The sequence below is a fragment of the Dipodomys spectabilis genome, unplaced genomic scaffold (assembly GCF_019054845.1).
Source record: "Dipodomys spectabilis isolate Male_0828 unplaced genomic scaffold, ASM1905484v1 ptg000051l, whole genome shotgun sequence".
NCBI classification, from domain to species: domain Eukaryota; kingdom Metazoa; phylum Chordata; class Mammalia; order Rodentia; family Heteromyidae; genus Dipodomys; species Dipodomys spectabilis.
Genome location: NW_024870728.1, coordinates 20,947,159 through 20,970,514, shown reverse-complemented (window position 1 = coordinate 20,970,514; position 23,356 = coordinate 20,947,159). Strand labels below are relative to the sequence as shown.

General features: G+C 36.1%; 1 protein-coding gene across 7 annotated transcripts in view; it reads left to right on the top strand.

Moving 5' to 3' along the window:
* The window catches only part of Creb1 (cAMP responsive element binding protein 1), a 60,969-nt gene that overhangs the window by 5,005 nt on the left and 32,608 nt on the right, over positions 1 to 23,356 (top strand). For 6 of the 7 annotated variants that reach the window (XR_006147341.1, XR_006147342.1, XM_042678928.1 and 3 more), the window contains exons 2-3: positions 14,961 to 15,082; positions 20,546 to 20,692. Coding sequence is in view for 5 of the 7 variants with exons in the window: in XM_042678928.1 (XP_042534862.1) it covers positions 14,969 to 15,082; positions 20,546 to 20,692 (261 nt within the window). In the remaining 2 variants the exon portion in view is untranslated. The remainder of the gene's footprint in view (positions 1 to 14,960; positions 15,083 to 20,545; positions 20,693 to 23,356) is intronic. The other variant, XM_042678930.1, reaches the window with a different exon arrangement.

Here is a 23,356-nt window from a genome sequence, read left to right as displayed (position 1 = left end):
AGTTCTTAAGGCTAGTTTCACAAATCTGAATTTTCAACCACACAAACCAAAAGAAAAAGCAATAGTTGAGTTGATGGTGCAGCTTAGTGGTAGAGTATTTGTCTATCTTGCACAGGCTTTGGGTTTGATCCTTAGCACTTCAAAAAGCAAAAACATTAGCAATCCTTGATAAACTTTTAGATGCCAATGTTGCTTTTTCTCAGAACTGAAGTAAAATAATTAAGGGCTTACCATAAAATGAAACTGGCTGTGTGGACAGAGCTGGGAAAGCACTTAGGTTCTTCACCCCTCCAACTGTAAGATTAATCTAGGATTTCTAATTAACCTATAAAGGAGGTTTGGAAAGGAGGAAGTTTCTCCTTTTCTGAAAGGAGAAAAGAATGGCTTTTGGTTGAAGAGTTAATTTTTTTTTTTAACTTCAGTTGAGATAAAATGGCTCAGTGATGACCTTGGTGTAGGAGTAGAGGATGGGTTTGAAAGTTAACATCAGAAGTAGTAAAAAGTGTCTTTTCCAAGCCAGGTTGCTTGGCTCACATCTTTAATTGTAGCTGCTCAGAAGGCTGAGATCAGAAGGATCAAGGCCAGCCCAGGCAAAAAGCATGTGTGGCCACCCTCAACTTACCCAGTTGCTGGCTGGATTCAGTAGAATGTACTTTTCACCTCAGCTAGGCAGGAAGCTGAGATTTGGAGGATTGAGGGTCGAGGCCAGCCAGGAAGGCGCAAAAAATTGGTGAGATTCTTCTTTTTTTTTTTTTTGTATAGGTGAGATTCTTATCTCTACATAAAATTGGTGTGACTATCTCTACATAAGAAGCTGGACATGATGTATACCTTTCATCCCAGCTCTGTAGGAAGTTATGTATTGCAGTCCAGGTACATGCAGAAGAGAGACCTTATCTCAAAATAATGAGTACAGAGAAGGGCATGGCTAAGTGCTCTAGAGCCACCTGCCTACAGGCATGAGACCCTTAAGTTCAGACCCGAGTATGCCCATAAAGCAGAAAAGTATTTTTTCCAAAGATGAATAGATCTTTGAAACTAAGAGATCTTTAACTCCATTCCTAATGAGCTGGTTATCTACATTTGAATATTTGCTTGCAATTATATAACAATATAGGTGTAACTAAAAATGCTTTTTAAAAAAAAAAAAAAACTGCAACCTATGTTCAATAAAAACATAGCTAAATTTTTTAGAGTGTTATCCCTACATGGTTGGCAGAGGCTCACAAGTATCTTTTTGTCATCACTGAAGTGAAAACTACTGATTATTCTGAAGTACCCTTAAAGGGGAATCACTTTCTTATATCAGTATAAACGTATTAATCATAGCTATGACTAGTAATGCTATTAACAATGTTTTTATATATCGCTCATTGAATGCTTTTAAAAAAATTATTTTTGGCCACCCATCAGCAACTTGCAGTTGGTGGAATAATCACAAGAAAATGAGAATAATACCTAAATATAGGTGAAGATTGTTTTAGTTACTATAAAAAATTAGCCTGGGTATATGACTTGTATCATCAAATAATCTATGCATATTGATAATAAAAATGACACAGGTGGAGAATATCAATTCTTATTGCTGCCTTGAAGAGTTTTTGAGTTTAAAAGAGAAGGGGGCTTAGGGAAGGAAAGTTGTGGGAAAGTAAAATAGAAAAAGTAGCAGTAAAGTATATTCTAGGCAGTGAAACAATTCAGGAATTAACAAACATATACCTGTTAGATTAACTACAGATCCACGTTATAAGGAACCTGTGAAGCGGGAAGTTTTAACTTTAATATATTGGCCTAACACTAATATTTCCTGAAGTCTAGTACATTGCTATTTTTTTAAATGGTCATTCATAGATTTTTGTCATCACTTTACTAAAATATAACTCACATCATACAATGTGCCAATTTCGTGTTTATAGTTGAGTGAATTTTAGTGTGTCCACAAACTAGGACATTTTCATCATCTCCCCCAAAACCCACATCTCTTACACACACACACACACACACACACACACACACACACACACACACACATCACCTCATCTCCTACTTTTTTGCTTCTGTAGATTTATGGACATTGCATATAAGTCCAACATTTTATTTATTAGTTAGTGGATATTTGGGCTTTGTGAGTATTCAATGACACTTATGGGCACATATTTTCATTTCTCCTGGGTATGCCTCTAGAAGTGATGTATGCAGGTTATATGTTGTTTTAACCATTTGAGGAAGTTTTCCAAAACTGCTGCATCGTCTTACATTTCTACCAGCAGTGCATGAAGATTCTAATTTCTTCACATTCTGACTAGCACTTAATATTATCTTACGTTTTTCATTGTATCCGTCCTAATGGATATAAAGAGATATCTTGCTGTGGTTCTGATTTTCATTTTCCCAATAATATCAAGCATGTTTTCATGTGCTTATTGTCTCTGTCATCTTTGAGAGGTATTTGTTCAAATTCTTTGCCTGTTTTTCTTTTGAGTTCTCTGTTGTTTAATTGCAATGATTCTTAATTCTGGATACAAGTCCCTTATAAGCTATGACTTCAAAAAAATGTTTTCCCAATCTACAGATTATCATTTCACTTTCTTGCTCGTATCCTTTGAGGTACACACATTTTTAATTTTTATGATTTCTGGTTCACCCGTTGTGTCTCTTGTTGCCTGTGTCTTTGGTGTCACATTGTATACATCATAAATTCTTGTTTAATTATTAAAAACATAAGTATTTCTTCAAAAGGCCAATCAACAATACCATTATTTAATGCAAAATAACTGGAGCAACCAATGTATACTTGGAATTATACTCCACTTCCATATTCCTTGTGTTTTGGAGTGACTGGTGAAAAGAAGCAAACACACATTTTTTTTAATGGCAGTATTTTTAATTGGCTATACCTACATTTCAAAGTATTATGAGAGAACTTATGATGTAAGTGTGGTATAGTATATTACTCATAAACTACTGTGTTTGGGAAATTTCACATTTGTAAACCGATTTCTGATGGGACTAGCAACTCCTTCATTTTTTACAAATGACTAAACTTGGCTCTGAAGAATTAAAATGGTGTACTTGCTATTTAGAGCCCTTATAGTAAGGCTTTATTCTTACATAATATTCTTTAAGAACTTTCTCACTTCTTTCTCCTCCCACTCCTACCCCCCATCCTAAGGCTGGAACTCAGCCTGAGTACTGTCCATGAGCTTCTTTTGTTCAAGGCTAGTACTCTACTACTTGAGCCATAGCCCAGCCTCACTTTTTTGGAAGTTTTTTAGAGATAAGAGTCTCATGGACTTTTCCGAAAAGCCCAGCCTAGCCTGGCTTTGAACCTTGATCCTTAGATCTCAGCCTCCTTAGAAGCTAGAATTACAGCAATAAGCACCAGCACCTGGCTTAAAATCCATGTTTTATTAATGGCCACCAAACTTTTTATTCTTAAGCAATAGTAGTTCTGATTTATAAGTAGCTCACTTGGAGAAAATATTCTAAGGACATGGAAAAGTATATTGATTCCATTAGGCTATTAATCAGATCCGTATCAGAAAGATTTCCATAAGTGACCAACTTGCTGCATTGTTTCCATAATTCATAGTATTTCTATCATGTCATTTCAATTTGTTAGTATTAAATAGTGTTTGTTTGGCTGGTCACCAGGGCTTGTGCCTATAATCCTCTCTTTAGGAAGCTGTGACCTGAAAATCTCAGTTTGAAGTCAGCATGGACAGAAAAGTCTATGAGAATCTTATAGTCAGTTAACTACCCCCCCCCCCAAAAAAAAAAAAAAAAGCTGAATGGAGCTATGCCTTCAGTGGTAGAGTGGTAGCCTTGAGCAAAAAAGCCCAGGGTCAGTGCCCTGGCCTTGAGTCCAAGCCCCCACAACCAGACAACCAGCACCCCCCCCCCCCAAAAAAAAGGCTTGTTTAGATGGAATTTTTGGTACATTGTACATAAGGAATACTTTGCACTTGTTAAGCTCTTTCATGTTTAATATGTATTTCATCTTACTAGATTCTAAGCTGTCTGAGAGAAAGATTCTTGTTTGCTTTACAAACAGTACTGTCCTCATAGTTTTCAGCAGCTCTAAGAGGCACAGAACATTTCTTTAAGGAAATGAGTGATTTGCTATTAGAAAGTCAAATTTGAAAGCTTTACAAGTAATCTTCCTTTAGAAGCTTGCAGATTAAATGGAACAGATGTAATATATTTGAGTCAGTTAAAAGTTACTACTGTAATTTTTTGTTTCTTTATGTAGAAACAAAGTTTTGGGTTTTCACTGTAGTCGTGCTTTACCATTAGGACTATGTCTCCAGCCTTTTTTGTTGTTGTCGGTTGTGGCGTTTGAACTCTGGGCCTGGGCACTGTCCCTCAGCTCTTCAGCTCAAAGCTAGCACTCTGCCACTTGAGCTACAGCCCCACTTCCGGGTTTCTGGTGGTTTATTGGAGATAAGAGTCTCACAGACTTTCCTGCCCGGGCTGGCTTTGAACTGTGATCCTCAGATATCAGCCTCCTGATATCCTGAGTAGCTAGGATTACAGACATGAGCCACCAGTGCCCAGCTATTCCATTTTGTTTTTGTTTTTGAGATTCCTTTTCCATAGTTTAAAAATATTTTGTACTGGGCTGGGAAGGTGGCTCAGTGTAGAGCGCTTGCCTTGCATGCATGAGGCCCTGGGTTCAATTCCTCAGCAGCACATAGGCAAAAAAGAAAAAACCGGAAGTGGCACTGTGGCACAAGTGGTAGAGCGCTAGCCTTGAGCTGAAGAGCTGAGGGACAGCGCCCAGGCCCAGAGTTCAGGCCCCACGACCGGACCCCCCCAAAAAATATATTTTGTACTGCCAAGCACCAATGGCTCAGGCCTGTAATCCTAGTTACTAAGGAGGCTGAGATCTGAGGATTGCAGTTTAAAACCAGCCCTGGCAGGAAAGTTGGTCACACTCTTATTTCCAATTAACCTCCCCAAGTAGTAGAGGGCTAACCGTGAGCAAAAAAATTAAAAATCTCTGGGACCGCACCCAAGCTCTGTATTCAAGCCTCGGGACTGGCACACACACGTGCCCAAACACACAAAATTGTTCCTTGAGTTTCATTAATTTTTGATGTTTTACTAATGTAATACTTCCTTCCTCAGAGACATAAGAATAGAATGAAATTATGTTAGTCAAAATGACCTTTCCAGAAATCAATAACACAGTGATAAATAAACATCTGCCTGAAAGGCTAGACTTAATACTAATTCTTTCAAGATTAAAAATACCTAAACTTGAGGTGAGTCTATTTATGAAAACTGCATAATTGTATGATACCACAATAGTGAATTCATGCTATTATATGTTTGCCCCAACCAAATATACAGTCTTAATAGGGAACTCTAATATGAAACAAAACAAGCTGCATAAAATCTAAGCTATTGTCTGAATATCATTTATCAGTTTCAGTAGATAAACCATGCCAATTTGTTACTTTTAAGTTCTTGTGCTTTTCCCTTTGTTGCTTGACTACTAAGCACCATAATAAAAACAAGTTTGTGCCAGGCGCCGGTGGTGGCTCGTGCCTGTAATCCTAGCTCTACTCAGGAGGCTGTGATCTGAGGATCACAGTTCAAACCAGCCCGGGCAGGAAAGTCAGTGAGACTCCTATCTCCAATAAACCACTAGAAACCTGGAAGTGGGGCTGTGGCTCAGGCGGTAGAGCACTTGCCTTGAGCTGAAGAGCTGAGGGACAGCACTCAAGCTCAGAGTTCAAGCCCTACAACCTACCAAAAACAAAACAAAAACAAAAAGTTTGCATATTTTCTTAGTCAATAGGTTTCAAGTACCCAAAGAATTCTTCACTTTTTTTTTTTTTTTGGTTGGGCATGGGGCCTGAACTCTGGGCCTAGGCACCTTCCGAACTCAGCTCTTCAGCTCAAGGCAAGCGCCTACCACTTGAGCCACAGCACCATTTCCAGCTTTTTCTGCTTATATGGCGCTAAGGAATGCACGTAAGGCAAGCACTCTACCACTGAGCTATCTTCCCAGCCCAGAATTCTTCACTTTTTGCAGATTATGTGGTGAAGATTATGTGTGAAGATTATGTGGTATAGCCTGAAATCTTGCAAATTCCTTAGAAGTCTCTTAATGTCTCTCTCATTCTCTGTGAAGTCAGAGAACTAAAATCATAATTCCTGACTGACTTTTACATGTGCTGCCTCACTTCAGGAAAACCGAATTTACACCAATTTGTAAATAATTCAAAAATGCATTTTAAAATTGAGCCCAAAACAACTATTGGAGTGGCTAATTTTAGTTCATAAACTTCACAAAAAAAAAACCTTATACATTCTTTTCCCATAACCACTAAGGTTTTAAGTAAGTGGAATTATAAGCTTATGAATTTTTTAGCTCTGAGACTAACTTTTTGGAAGTCCTTAGAATTTCAGCATTGAGGTAGTTTATGAAGCAGTACTTAAATTTGAAGGCAGTTTCACTCTCTAGTAAGATAAATATTGCTTTTATAGAAGTATGTAAGAGACATATGATCCTATTTATCTTTTGAAATTGGCTTTAAAATCAATGTACAGCCTGGTGCTGGTGGCTCATGCCTGTAATCCTAGCTGCTCAGGAGGCTGAGGTAAGAGGATCAGGTTCACAGCCATCTGGGGCTGGAAAGTCCATGAGACTCTTACTTTATTGACCACCAAAAAGCTTCAAGTAGTTGTGGCTCAAGTGGTTGAACACTAGCCTTGAGCAAAAAAGCTGAAGGATAGAGCCCATGTTCAAACCCCAGGACTGGCACCAAAACATAAAACAAAAAATCCATTGTAGTAGAACATATAGACATTTTTTAATTGAGTCATTTATTTGAAAGGTTCAAAGTCTTAAAAAGCTGTGAACATAGCATTAGGTGGGTGTTGGAAAGAGGAATAGGAAGAGATGGGATAAAAATGTTACCACATAAGATAGTTGCATAGTCATGGTTGCTGTTTTGCTAAGCAACACTGTCTCTTGAGCCCAGACACATGAAAGCTTGTTTCAGAGCTATTAGTACTCTTACCTGAAAGGAAACAAGGCAAGTAAATTTTGCCATTCCTTTTAGAAACAGGGAACAAATGCCTTGATTTGAGAATGTTCAAAGCCTTTCTTGTTGAAATTTCATGCGGTGTTTACATCAGTCATATAACATTTTTCTCTGTTAAGTACTTTTGGGAGTGGGGGGGGGGGTGAGTACCGTCAGCCCTTCAGCTCAAAGCTAGCGCTCTACCACTTGAGCCATAGCGCCACTTCTAGGTGCTGAGGAATCGAACCCAGGTCCTCAGGCATGCAAGACAAGCACTCTACCACTGAGACACCTTCCCAGCCCCTACTAAGTACTTCTTTTAAGAACTTTAATAAAATGTGCTTCTTTTTAAAGACAAACTTTTAAAAGATGACATTGATTTTTCTGAGTTAAATCCAACAAACTAGTGGTTTATTAAATAACTGAAAACTTAATTTCACTATATGCTGCTCTCTTTTAGTGGTGCTGGTGGTGCAATTATACTGATACTTAATATCACTGCTAATAGAATTTATGAAAATACATAAATAAGTTTTTTGTCATTAAATATTTGCCATCAAATTCAAATTAACTTCATATTTATTGTAACTTGTTTTGCCTTCTAATATCTAAACTAGAAGCTGACATACTGAATTGTTCTATTTAATGATGAAAGACCTGAGTAGGAACATCAAGAAAACTTTCCAAAAACTCAGAAGTTACTTAGCTTGGTAGTTTATTTTAGTTGACCATATTGACTGCTCTGTCTCACTCATAGTTAAACTTATTTTGTTAAAAGAAAATCAGTATAATCTAAAGTTTATAGGTTGACAGTAGTTTTTATTTCGTGCACACACGCGTGTGTGCGTGTGTGTGTGTGTGTGTGTGTGTGTGTCAATATACAGCGTTTGAATGTTACTTTTTCCCAACTGTGTTAAACATCCTTAGACCATTATTGACATCAGAAACTTGGAGCACTGCTAAATTTCCAGTTTTAATTACATCTTTTGAGTTTTGCTAGATTGGACACACAAAGAAGATAAATGCCTAATCTCAGGGTTAACAGAAAGAATTGTAAGGGGTGGGATAGGGGGTGGGGTAAAAGGAGAATTAGGCAATACAACATGGTTATTGATTCTTGGAAAACTAAAGTCTTTTGTATAGCAGCTGGTTATATTTTTTTGGTTGGCCATGGGGCTTGACCTCAGGGCTGGGCACTGTCCCTGAGCTCTTTCCCTCAAGACTAACACTGTACCACTTAGAGCCACTTCAGGTTTTCTGGTGGTTGGTTGGAGACATGGTACTTATGGACTTCGTGCCTGGGCCGGCCATGATCCTCAGATCCCGGCCTCCTAAGTAGCTAGGATTATAGGCATGAGGCACCAGCACCTGGCCTGAAATTTTTCTGATTAGTTGATAACAATTTAGAAAATCAAAAGGTTGAAAGTATAAAAGATAAAAGGATATATTAACGCTGCTTTTAAGTATTTGGCCTGGAAACTAAAAACAGGTACAAATTAACTATAGTGATTATTAATGAATTGCATGGTAGTGTCTGTGGGTATACTTCTGCAGAATATTTTTAGTTAATATCTGTGTAGCAACAAAATAGTCACTGAGTTTTTAAATGATGTACCCAAATATGCCTTTTGCTACAGTTACCCTAGTAACTAGACTTCTGCTTTCCTTACATTTCCTTAAATGTGATTTCCTTAAATTCCTGGAATTTTGTATTGGTGAGGATTCAGGAGAACTAATAACCTGTCATGTAGGGAAAGTTTTTTTTTCAATTTCTAATTGAGGTTATTCCCATTTTTAAAAGCCTGGAATACATTTCATTAGGTAAGAATGATGTATTCTTCAGTTAAAATTCAGTTATTTCTTTGTATACTTACCTTTCATCCTAAACAGAATTTTGTCAGAGATTTAGCGGGCTAAAAATGTTAATTAGGTTGTATAGAAGATAAATTTTTCATAAACGTAACAACTAGACTGTTGATGGGGGTACCTCAGAGTATTTTAGAGTATAGAACAAATGAAGATATGCAATCTTTTGCATAGTGATAGTAAGCAAAAGTGCTATCTGAGCTTTCTTTGGGCTTTAGTTTGTACTTTGATCAAAGGTTGTGTTAAAAATAGGGATAATGGCACTAGAATTTGTCCTGATTCAGTTCCTTTATCGATGCTTAGTAGATTTTTACTACTATTTACTACTAAATAGAAAAAAAAAGCCACCAACATCTTCCTGAGCTTTTTTCTACACACTTCTCACCATCCCATTTGTTAAAACTTGTTTACTCTCTACACTGCAATGTATGTTCTATAAAGACTTTATTTCCAGTAGCTTAAACAATGCTGATCTACACTAACTATTCAGTATTTACATTAAACTTGTGTTAAAGCACTTTAATCATAATATATAGTTGTTGATAAAATTGATAAAATTTAAGACTTTACTGTTGGTAAGATGGGTTAATAAAATGGATTATTTAGTTGTGGTTAAATATCCCTTGATTTATTTCTATATAAAATAAAAGCAAAGAACATTTCATTTTAAAAAAACAATAATTTGCATTAAGCAGTATCTTTTTCTTTGTTCCTGGGCCTGAATTCCACGCTTAAACTTACTCAACTTGCTTGCTTACTCACAGCTGGCATTTTATGTTACTTAAGCCAAGCCTATAGCCTACTGTTTTTGCTATTGGATTTGAGATGAAGTCTCTCAGACTTTTTATCTTCAGACTAGCTTTGAATTACTATCCTTTGGATCTCCACCTCCTGAGTAGCTACAGTAACAGATATTAGCCACCAGCACCCAGCTAATAGCATTCTATGGTGCCTTTTGCTTTACAGTAATCCTTTTGTGTGTTACTGGCTTCTTTTCCTTCATTTCTGTACAAAGTTAGATATCAGGTACTGACTTTGTACATTTCTCTAAAGGCCTATATAGCTCAAGCCTTTGCTTATAGCCTTTTTCTCCAATATCTTTGTTTTGGTGGGGGAGGGGTCCGGTCGTGGGGCCTGAACTCAGGGCCTGGGCGCTGTCCCTCACTCTTCAGGCTCAAGGCTAGCGCTCTACCACTTGAGCCACAGCACCACTTCCGGATTTTTTCTTTTTGCTTATGTGGTGCTGAGGAGTGGAACCCAGAGCCTCAGGCATGCAAGGCAAGTGCTCTACCACTGAGCCACTTTCCCAGCCCCCTGCTTATAGCCTTTTTCTTACCAGAAAAAGTACTCTTCTGCAAAATTATTAATACTGTATTCATTTCTGATGCCTCTTTGAATTCTCCTACTCTCCTGACTTATGAGAGCACTCATTTGACACGTTAAGTGTTTACCTAAAGTAAATCTTCAGCGTTTTAGTATTTGCCATTATCTTTACTAGGGATAGGGCACAAAAGAGATACACCCTTTACTTTTGGGAAACATCATTAGATGAAAGGGAAAAACTGCCTTATTCTCTGAAGATTTAGAAACTACACAGTAACTATCACTAGAACAATATAATAAGTAAGAAATGACAATTACCATGTGCAATGGAGTCTTGCCAGACGCTGGTGGCTCACACCTGTAATCCTAGCTACTTAGGAGGCTGAGAGCTGAGGATCATGGTTCAAAGCCAGCCCAAAAGCCAGCCCAGGCAGAAAAGTATGTGGAACTTTTGTTTCCAATTAACCATCAAAAAACCAGAGGTAATGCTGTGGTTCAGAGTGGTAGAGTGCTAGCCCTGAGCAAAAAGAGCTCAGAGACAACTCCTGGGCCCTAAGTTCAATCTCTACTATTGGGGGGCAGGGAGAGGGGAGGAGGAGAAGACTTTTCATTAAAAATAATGTTTGGGGCTGGGAAGATGGCTCAGTGGTAGAGCACTTGCCTTGCATGCTCGAGGCCCTGGGTTCGATTCCTATAAGCAAAAAGAAAAAAGCCGAAAGTGGCGCTGTGGCTCAAGTGGTAGAGCACTAGCCTTGAGCTGAAGAGCTGAGGGACAGCGCCCAGTCCCAGAGTTCAGGCCCCACGACCGGACCCAAAAAAAAATAATAATAATGTTTAAAGTTCTCTCAAATTGTATTTTCATGATTATGTATACATGTAGTGTGTGTATGGTAAGGAGGCCTTACCATGGAAACAGCAAGAGTTGTTCCCATGGGAATATATATCCTTTATTATGAAATACTTTCTTTACAATATTTTTATTATTGGCCTTTGTAATCATGTATTTTCATAACATCTTTTGCAGTCTGAGTTCCTAGAATCAGAGGATTTAAAATTGGAAGAGACCTTTTAAGCCATCCCTATTGTTTTTCAGATGAGAAAATTGAAAAACAAAATGTCCAATAACCACTTGGTGATGATGCCATTTGGTGACAAATCCAGCTTTCCACAAAGTATTAGGCCCTTTCCCCCAACTACCTACACAGATTAGTTTTTAATACTACTGAATCACTTTCACTTTTTTTTAAAACTTTTTCCATATTATGAAGTAGAATTGGGGCTGGGAAGGTGGCTCAGTGGTAGAGCGCTTGCCTTGCATGCCTGAGGCCCTGGGTTCGATTACTCAGCACCACAAAAGAAAAAAAGAAAAAGGTGGGAAGTGGTGCTGTGGCTCAAGTGGTAAGGCGCTAGCCTTGAGCTGAAGAGCTGAGGGACAGCACCCAGGCCCAGAGTAAAGGCCCCACCACCAGACCCCCCCCCCCCAAAAAAAGTAGAATTTTGAAGGCCAGTATAGCAGAATGATATGTTTTTTAATTGATTTTTATTGTTTTTCTTGAGCATGCTATTATTTGAAATTGGTTGTAAAATCACAGTATTCAAATATTAATCTTACTTTAATATTTAGAGGTAAATGCCCAAATCTTAAATATCCCAAAAGAATTTTAGAATTCTGAAGAAACAAAATTTCAAAACATTAAAGTGATTTCCTACATTGCTTGGGTTTTGTTTTTTGTTTTTGTTTTTTGGTCGGGTGTGGACTTGAACTCTGGGCCTGGGCGCTGTCTCTCAGCTCTTCAGCTCAAGGTTAGTGCTCTACCACTTGAGCCACAGTGCCACTTCCAGTTTTCTGAGTGGTTTATTGAGATAAGAGTCTCACAGACTTTCCTACCCGGGCTGGCTTTGAACTATGATCCTCAGATCTCAGCCTCCTGAGTAGATAAGATTACAGGCGTGAGCTACCAGCTCCAGGCTAGATGCATTTTTTCCTAACATTTTAGACTTCGTATTTATACAACATTCAGAGTTTATGTGTATATATATATATATGATTTTTAAAATTTATTCCTTTTTTTAACATTCCCTTAAAAGCCTGCATTATTTAGTGAGCAGCAAAATCTTGAGAGAATTTCAGGAAATATAAGTATTGGCTCTAATAATTAATCTGTGACTGGATATGACCCTGCTATCTAGATTGATATAACATGCCAATTTTAAGTAGGGCTGGAATGTGGCTTAGTGGTAGAGTGCTAGCCTTGAGCAAAAGAAGCTCAGGGACAGTGCCCAGACCCTGAGTTCAAGCCTCAGGATTGACATACACACACAAAAAAGATAGAAACTGTTTTGTTGTTTTCTGCTACATTTGATATTCTTAAATTTGTTAGTTTAAAAGGGCAACAGTAAATTATCTCAAGTGATAATAACCAAAGTTATTTGACAATTTTTCTAAAGCGAAATTTTTTTTTTTTGCTATTTGGAAATATAAACAGTTTAGACAAAACTTAAGCAAAATGTTAACTTCATTTAAAAAAATTTGTCAGTGGGTATGTTAAAATCACTATTGAAGTATAGTATTAGTCCATATTTTAAAAATGTTAGGTATGACTTATAGTATTGTAATTTCTTTTAAATTATACAAGTAATCATTTTTATAATATATATTTTTATTGTAAAGATACTGTACAGAGGAGTTACAGTTACATGTGTAAGGTTTCCTATTGAGCATTGTTGTCCCCTCCTTTGTTTTTCCCCTACTGTCCCTTCTCTCCTCTCCCCAACCCCTTCCCTCCCACCCCAGTTGTTAAGTTCATTTTCAACATAGCATCTTGTACATCTCATTGTTACAATGGGTCAATCTGTATCCTTATTTCAGCATTTTGTTATTTCCCTTCCCAAATTAGAAAAATGTGTATACAAGATGCAGGCCACTGGAATCAAATACAGTGAAAATGGGTTATACCATGGGGGAAGAACATACAAAAGAAACAAAATATCACATAGTACATTATAAGTACATTTAAAAAAATAGCAAAAAAGATAAAACCTTGTGTCCCTATCTTGGGGTTCACTTCGCTTAGCATCATCTTATATGGTCATATGTACATAGTTTTGACCTTCTCTGCTTGTCCTAGACATATACTAGTTATTGCAAATAAGGGAAACCATCTTAAATCCATTTGCAGAGGAAATAAAACATCAATCAGTACTAAAGTATGTAGAGTACATGGGTGAAAGTCATCATCCTTTGACATGTCCAAATCCTGTTCCTCTTTAGAGTTGTCATCTAAGTATAATGTCTAATTCCCAAACCTTTTCCATTCATACCTTTACAGCCATGTATTTTACTTTAAACAAAAAAGCATGAGATTCTGTTTTATTTTAAACATTCTTTTTTACTGATGTTATTTCTTGGATGGTCCTCCTAATGTTCTTTATTGTACTAGATTTGTGTAAACTAGTCAGTAATAAAAGTTTCTTAGTATTAGTTGTTTTGTATTTAGAGTGTTTCAGTATTGTGACAGTTATTTTTCCCAGAATCTTGGGACTTTATGAATAAGTTAAATAATGATGTTAAGTATATTCACCATTTACTTTGTTTATGATTCTGGTATTTATTTCTGAAGCATTCATTTCCTCAGATATTTTCACTTCTGTTTTTAACTGTTGTAAAATTTTTATGAAAGTAAGATGTATATATTATGTTGTTGTATGTAATGACCCCCATAAGGATCAGTGTCAATATTGATGAGCAATTTCAGAGTTTTAAAATAAATACCATATATTCTGAGAAAAACAATTGAATTTTTGTGTTTTTCATGTGATAACTATAGATATTCCTTCATAATAAATTCAGTTTTTCCTGGTAATATGTTGGGCCCTGAATAATAAGAGTAGTACACTATAAGTTCCCTTTAAAAAAATCTTTTAGGCAAGATTACTTCCCTAGAAAATCTTATAACCTCCACATAACTGTTGCTGTTAGGGACTGCTCATCACTTCCTTTTGCTGCCATGCAGTACCAGGTCACCCAACATATAATACTAAGCTCTTTAGCAAAACAGAGTTCAAAAAGTAACAAAGATTGTTCTAACTCATCCAGAATATTACAGTTAAATATTTTGAAAAGTATTGTATTTCCCTTGATGATGTGTAGTGTGTTACTATATACTGTACAGACTGAGATGTCCAAATGCCACAACTTCTTTCATTATTTGGGGCCCCTAATTTGGCTCTGTGGTCATTTAGTCCACCTTTCTACCTTAATATCTCACAAATTGGACTCTTGAAACTTGGGCTTATTTTGTCCTACTTCCAATAATCAGTAACTTATAATTTCTTTGTTTCAAAATATCTTAGTGGGGAATATGAAGCCAATATTTCACCTATATGAAACCAGTATTGGCACATTCTATACTTGGTTGATAAAGTTTAGAAAAATCACAACTTTTGCTGCCACTGCTCCTCACTTGTTAGTACTGGGAATTAGTGGGAAAGAAGAACCCCTTTTGTTTCCAGATGTAATAATAACCCATTTGGAAAATTTAGCCAAAGGGAAAGAGGTTTTGTTTTGTTTTAGTAAGTTTGGTAATAAGTCAACAACATTGTATTTAACTAGATACCTAAGTGCATATCCTACCTAACCACAACATAAACCTATATATAACTTGAAATTTGCCTTTCAAGTCAGAAAAATACAAAGCACTGTAGTGCTTGTAACACTCTTCCATATGATTATAGGTAACTAAATGACCATGGAATCTGGAGCAGAGAACCAGCAGAGTGGAGATGCAGCTGTAACAGAAGCTGAAAACCAACAAATGACAGTTCAAGCCCAGCCACAGATTGCCACATTAGCCCAGGTATAAACATATGAAGAGATCCCAAGCTGTGTCTCTTCCAAGAGGAATATGTTTCCAAGAAAAATTAGGATTACAGAGGGATACAGAATGAGTGGAAATATTCCTAGGTTATCAAACTCTTTTAGTCTGTGTTTAGAAATAGTAGTATTTAGTAACATAGTGAATATCATTAAATACTAATATAGTACTTGTAGTTACATGATCCAGAAATAATTACACTTTTACCTGTTAAATTGGTTCTAAAGCAAGGGTATAGAACTTTGACTATACTTTGTTCATATAGCTTAGTTTTGGGACACATAATTTAAAGTGCTAAATTTACAGTTTACACTAAAAAATAAGTATTTGCATTTAAATGCAAGAATAAGGATCATAGTTTTGCTTGTATATGCTAAATGTAGTTTTGATTTATTATTTTAAACATCCTATTTTTAAGAATATATGTTCTGAATCTTCTTGTTCTCACATATTTTTCTCTTATTAAGAACTTTATCTGAATATAAATGAAAAGATGGTTAATATAAAAACATAGGAAATATAAAACTACTTGGTAAAATGTAATATTTCCTCTTTAAGATGAATACCCCAAAGAGAAATAATCCTAGAAGAATCTGTGTTATATCTAGCTACAGTTTTTCCAAAAGTTTGAGTTTCTGGGGAAATCACTGAGCAAGAACGAGTTGGGGAATAGTCAGGGTAGAAGTCTAGCTAAGGAAGTGGCGCTGTGGCTCAAGCGGTAGAGCATTCACCTTGAGCTGAAGAGCACAGGGACAGTGCCCAGGCCCAGAGTTCAAGCCCCTCGACCGACCAAAAAAAAAAAAGTCTAGCTGAGCTCAAATATGGACCAGATACTGATAGCCCAGCCAAAATAATAGTCAGAAGGAGTGGATTGCTCTGTTTTCTCCCATTAACACTTCTATTACCAGTCCTCTTATAAAAGAAAGTTAAATACACTTAGAGATAAGTGAATATACACCGTTATGTCAAGAGTTAGGAGTTACTCATATGGGTTCAAGACAACAAATGAGAATCTGGACTCACCCTTTGATAAAAAGGTAACAGTGGTAATAGGCAGCTAGGTGATAACAATACTCAAGACATACCTCTGTTTGATCACAATATTATGTCACAGTCTGCTATATAACCATCCTGGAAATTCCTTTTACCTAATGACATTTTCTTGTTGACTTTGTATTCTTGATGCAGAAAAGCATATAGATGCAATAGTTTGTTTGTTTGTTTGTTTAAGAATGTTTAACTAGGGTGAAGAATTCTTGGTAAAGGATTTTTTGTCATAAATTTTGAAAGCGTTGATCCACAACCAATTTTTAAAGTTCAAATTCCTTATTTTGTATCTGTGGTGTCTTATAAAAATCTTTCATCACAGTACTTCAAAACTTTGATACTATGGGCATGGCAAATTGGATTGGTTTTCTGTGTTTATTCAAAAGTCTTTTTATAGTGGAAACATATCTTCAATTCTGGAAAACACTTTCATTTCTCTGTAGGAACCTTGTAATCCAAATGTTATTTATATCTCTAGATCTGTTTTTCTCATTTCCTCATCTATTCTTTCCCGCTTTTCATTTTTTGCTCTCACTTTCTACAAGTTATCCGTGACATATTCTAGTCCATCTTTTGAAATTTTTATTTCTGCTATCATGTTTAAGAGTTCCACTTATTTTCTGAATAATCCCTTTAGGTTTTAATAATATCCTGTGTTTCACAAAGAAATGCTTTTATTTTGTGTCTGAGAATATTAGACTATTTCAACTTTTTTCTCATGTAGATTTTTTTCATGTCTCCCTTACCCATTTTCAATTGTTTTGATTGTCATTTTTCATGTTAGAGACTTTTCTCAAATATTTGGTGATTTGTGATTGTCTCTATAGGGTTAAAATGGGGAGAGAGTGTAACTCAGTAATAGTATCCTCATTCCTCAGCAATCAATAAATGTAAGGGACTAAGAAGATACATTTGGAAGCTGTAAGTATGTTTGGTTATGAACCCTGAGCATCACTGTAAGGTGATTGTGGTGGTGCTACTGTCACTATCTCTTAGATCTTGCAATTGATATGGTAGCCCATAACTTTCACTAAAGCCCTGCTTACAAGGATAAAGCCTCGAAGCCAAATGAAAGAAGAGGGCTAGAGCCACCTGTAGTATTTTCTGATATGAGGCAGTTAAGAAACCCTTGCTCCAAAGTAAATTTCTATTTTTCTGTGAGTGAGGTGGACTGTTTGTTCTTCTATAGGGAATGGAGAGAGGATTCAGATGCTTTTTAAAGAGCTTTCAACCACCCTTTCTTTTCACTCTGCCTCCTAGAGGTGGTATAAATCCTGGGCCTCTTGATTTTAATGGTTCAAATCAGTCTTTTCCTGCCTGAAGCTCATGAGTTGGCCTTCTGAATTCTTTCCAGTTGATTACCATTCATTCATCTGCTTTCCAGCCTCCAAAATTCTACTATTTTTTTACCACTTTTCCATTCTCCTGTATTTGTGTAATTATGCCTATAAAAATGAAATTGATTTTGTGAGGTTTAATTGAGGATTAAATTAGGAACAAAATTGATATGCACATGCTCACCTTACTTTATCAGACAGCATACTAGTATTGAAACCTTAACAGTGGCATGCAGTAATTAAATGTGAGTTTTTAGGAAAGCCAGTAGGTGCCTCATTCATAAATTTTCAATTCCTTTTATTCTCTAGTAAAGTGTTTTATTTTTCTTTACTTACTCATCCAAGTCCCTTAAATATATCAGATGTTTTTGGTTTAATTGCCTATCATTCTGATTTTGATTACTTCTTAATGTCAATAGCTAAAGACTAGGAAAATACAATAAAATTTCCAGACAAACTCAAGATCGTGGAGATTTCTTTTCTCCTGAAATTCAGGGAAAAAGAAACCTTTAGTCTTTAGAGTAAAAGAAAATGTCAGTATAAGTATGATGCTTTACTTTTACAGTTTGAAGAAGACTATGAGCATATAAAGTTTATTACAGTTCTCATGCAAATTTGAACACCTAGGTATCTAATAATAGGGGAATTATTAAATTATGTACTTTTATAGCCATTATACAGCCATTAAAACCATGAAATAATACTATTAATAGTATGGAAAGAAACTATAATAAAGTTAAAGATAAAATGGCCCTGGTAATGTATTGTAAAAAATTGTGTGTCCCTTTGTGGTTTGAAAAACAACTAGATGGGCTGATGGTATGGTTCAATTGATAGAGTTCTTTTCTAGCAAGTACATGACCCTGAGTTCAAACTTTAATATGGCCCCAAACAAAACAACAAAACCTAGAAAAGCTACAACAAAAATGTAATAAGGACTCGTGATTGTGGTAGATCTACAAAGAATTTTTAAAAATTATTTTCCACTTGTGTTATCTCTACTTTATCAACTTTAGGGGGAAGTATCCTCTGTTCCTCTTAGATTCTGAATTTGCACACAGGTACCCTCTGACTCCATTGCAGGTAGTTTTGAGAACTAGTTAAAACTAAATAAGACTTAAAAGAAGCCAGATAGTATGTGATTAATAAGGGAGGGTTTGGAAGGCTTTCTAACTATCCAGAGATAGAAACTCCTGGTTTTAATCTGTGTGCAAAAGACTACACTCAGTAAGATCTTTGCCTCAGGCTCCAGAGTAAAATGTTTAAGTGCATGCTTGAATATATCTGTAAATTCAAGTCATCCACTACAATTCCAACCACTCAAAACCTTATCCTTAACATTTTCTATTTCAGTTAATCAAGTAATTTATCCTTTTTTTTTTCATTTTGATTCCTCTCTTCCCTCCTTCAGCTAATCATTCATAAAATTTGTTCTGCCTTCACATTTTCATAGAGTCACTTCTGTAATCCCCATACCTACACACTACCAGTCCATTTATGGCTATCATCATCTTACCATAACTGTTGCATAGGGGTTTTTATGCTATCTCCACCTCCAGTTTTTCTCCCCACATTATATATGTCTATCATGTTACCACTAAAGTGGTCTACCTGAAATGCAAACTCAACAAGAAATTCAGGAGTTTAAAGTCATTAATGGTTTCCTCAGTACTCTCAAGGTAAAAGTTCTTGAATGTGATATACTCACGTGTTTTTATGACGAGTTTATTTGGTCCCTTCCCACTTCTGTTTCTGTGTCTTTCTTACTTTCCAATCATACAGTAACAAACTTACGTGTTCTAGTACTACTGAACTACTTCTGAATAGTACTGAACTATTTCTCTATACTATGTATAATCTATACTATTTCTCTTTGCTATTGTCAGTATTATCATCTCTGCCTCAAGTTTTTTGCCTCTCCTTTTCCCAAGTCATAAGAAGAAGAAACCTAACATATTCTTCAAATGTATATTCTTGTAGCCTCTTCTGTGCTTGGGTTGAGTTGGGTAGTTGTCTGCAGTATGTCCTCTTTATACAACTACTAATAAGATTTTTTAATCACTAAAATAATGTCCATTTGCCTACTAGCAAACCTCATCAATACATTTGAATTACATTTACTAGTATCTCTTTTCCCCATTTCTTCATGCGTGCATGCAAATAATTTATGATTAGGGGTCCATATTTTTCTTATTTTGGTGGGGTTTGTTCAAACGTTGTTCCTGGCAAAAAGGTCTTGATAACTGTTTACCAAATGAGCAAATAGAATGCCTACCTGAATGTAGTGGAGTATAGGAAAAATAATTGCCACCTGATTAACACGTATGACATAAGAGCCCTTAAAATTTGGATAGTAACTCATTAAAGTTGCCTTCTTTCTGCTTCAGGAAACAGTGGGTTTCTCTTATTCTTTCAGTTCTGCCCCTTTGTACATTCAAAATGAAAAGATCTTAAAACCCAGCTGTTACCAGTTTTACAATTTTTGAGGATGGGAGGAATTGAATTTTTTTCACTTTAATTTATATTAATACTCATTAATGAGGAAGAATACTTGTAATTAAGATAGAGGAAATGAAGCTGGAAAATGTAAGATGTAACTTAGTAACTAATTATTCCCTAAGTTTAAAAGCAATCAAGATTTTAGAACATGGCTTATTTGGACACATATTCTTAAGACTTTTATGTTTCTTCAAGGCCAGCATATCTGTTGACCTTACATAAATTACTCTTTGAACAGTTATTTTTTACTTTAAAATGAAGCTAGTCCTTATTACTCAATCTTTAATTTCTTTAAAGAACAAAATAAGAAATCAAATATAAAAATAGGAAAATGTAAAGCATCATTCTATATTTTCAATACTATAATAAAACATATTTGGGATTCATTAGGGAGGGGAGGCGGTTATATCAAGAATATTAAATATAATCATTTTTTTGAATTAATGAAAAGCTTACCTAGCAGAAAATTCACCAGTTTGCTTTTACAAAGTTACTTCATATTGAACCTGAGTAGTCAAGGTATCTGTGATGGTAATCTTTTTTTCCATGTTCAACACCATAGGTATCAATGCCAGCAGCTCATGCAACATCATCTGCTCCCACTGTAACTTTAGTACAGCTGCCCAATGGGCAGACAGTTCAAGTCCATGGAGTTATTCAGGCGGCCCAGCCATCAGTTATTCAGTCTCCACAAGTCCAGACAGTTCAGGTATGTGTGAAAAATTATGCATATACATTTGTAATTTGTGTATAGTTACTTGTCTTATTTTTGTTGTTATTAAATATTTAGTTCAGAGAATTTTACTTCATAGAAAAGGAATACGTTTCATCTGTATTATGATCTTATATATAGGGGTATACACATCCAACAACGCACATAAAGATAATGACTTTTCCTAAGCTACAGAAGATGGAATTCATTTGAAGAGTTAAGTAAATGAAAGTGGAAATGTTTGGGAGAGACTATAAGGCACCAATGTACTTCAGCTAAGGAAAATTCAGATACAAAAATAGAATTTTTATAATTATTTTCTAAACCTGCTTTTGACTGGAAAACACTTGATAAGCAATGAATTAACTTTACCTGAACATATTTGATATTGACTTGTAGGGCTTTCCATTACAGTATATAGTTTTGAAATAATAATATATTCAGAAGGTACATCTTAGGTCATTGACTATACTATATGTGTTATTTTTGGAAAGTTTATTCCTTTCATTTGGATCCAAAAGGCATAAAGGTACACTACACCTCTGAAGGCAACTACACAACTGAAGGGAACCAAGAACATACAGATCTTTGCAACTGAGCTTATTGAGAGAGGGATGAGGGAAAGAGAGAGAGTAGGCCATAACCTCAGCCACTCTATTTCATATTTTTTGCTTCACAGTCTTCCAATAAGGACTTAAAAAGGCTTTTCTCTGGAACTCAGGTGAGTCTTAGGTCCTAGATTTGAAGAACCTTTAGTAGAAAGGAAGGTGAGAAATTATTCTTTGTCTTTGCCCTACTCTATCAACATGAAATTTCAAGATCTGAATAAAAGCCTTAGAGGTCTTTTAGATCTAGGCCGAACTTGTTACCACCCAGCCCTTGATATATTGCTTAATTCCCCATTATAGCATTTTATTTCCAAATGATAGTCCAATGTTTACTTGATCAGTTTCAGAGAAAGTGACTGCCTCTCTCTAGAAGTGTTCTGTTTAGAATAAGGGATGACTGCTAAAATATTGTTTCCTGAGTTAGACTATATCATTCTAACTTTTTGTTTTGTTTTGTTTTGTTGGTCATGGGGCTTGAACTCTGGGCTTGGGCGCTGTGTCAGCACTCTTCAGCTCAAGGCGAGCACTCTATCACTTGAGCCACAGCGCCACTTCAGGGTTTCTAGTGGTTTTAGGAGATAAATCTCACGGCCTTTCCTGCCGGGGCTGGCTTTGAACTGTGATCCTCAGATCTCAGCCTCCCGAGTAGCTAGGAATACAGGCGTGAACCACCGGCGCCTGGCTCATTCTAACTTTTTTTTACTTGGCAGTTGCACTTTTGCCTCAGAAACTAGAAAGTCTTATTCCTTTTCTGTCAAATTGCTTCCTCTTCTTCATACTCTATGTTTAAGAAAATTTGCAGACTCAACAAAGTCCTAGTTTTCTTCAGTCTTTTATAATAGGTTATACCTTTGATTCTTCTTTGCCATCCTAATTGCCTTTTTCTGGGTGAGAAATAATGTTTTCTTTCAGTATGATAGCCAAAAATGATAGATCTCTATAGAGGGGAGATGTGTTTCCTTTGTCCTATAAGCATTCTATTAATGTTATCAAAGGATATGTGAAGATGTTGTTAGCTAGTATCAATTTATTAAACTGTTGATCTCCTCTGCGTCATTTAGTCCTTGTGCTTTGGCTTGGGAAAGACAGTGTTTTCATGTGAAATCAAGTTGGGTAAATTTCCAGAAGCTCTTGGAATGGATTTTGTTAACAAGTAGTTGATAGTGTTACCAAATTAAAAGCCAAGAATTTCTATGGCCTCATAATCACTCAGAAGTAGTTCTTTGCCTTACTTAGTTTTTTATCTCATTGTAGGCTACCTTACTGTTTTCCATGTTCTCACATTCTTTTCTTGATCATAGTGGAAAGATCTTGACCTGCCAGGGAGGAGACCTAGATTCTGACCTATTTGGATAGTAATAAGTCAAATGCTCTTGGGCATGTCAACCTTTACTTTCTATTTTACTTAAAGACATAGGTTTTCTTCCACTAAAAAAAAAAAAAGTTACATAGTCTATGGAGATTACAATGGGGGAATAATAATGTTCATTGTTTATTATGTTCATATTTTGGAACATAATTTTGACGTAATTCCTTTATAGAAATATATATTTATCTTTAAAAAACAGATTTTCCATTAAGATAATCTATGCTTATAATTTACAACATGTAAGTTTGCAGAAGAAAAGTTAGACTTCTTAAAGCCTTAATTCTGTAAATAGATACAAATATACATGTGGACTTTTTTAAAGGGCCTAAGCTGTACAGAATCTACTAAACTTTTACTGGTCACTTTAGCTGGCTAACAGTGACTCATATTAATAGATAGGAAGTAGTTTACATCAGAAGATGTGATCAACAAGGTGTGGAATTGTTCCTCAAACTTCTACATAGAAGAACATTAAGCCGGGCGCTGGTGGCTCACGCCTGTAATCCTAGCTACTCAGGAGGCTGAGATCTGAGGATCGTGGTTCAAAGCCAGCCCGGGCAGGAGAGACCATGAGACTCCTATCTCCAATAAACCACCAGAAAATGGGAAGTGGTGTTGTAGCTCAAGTGGTAGAGTGCTCGCCTTGAGCTGAAGAGCTGAGGGACAGCACCCAGGCCCAGAGTT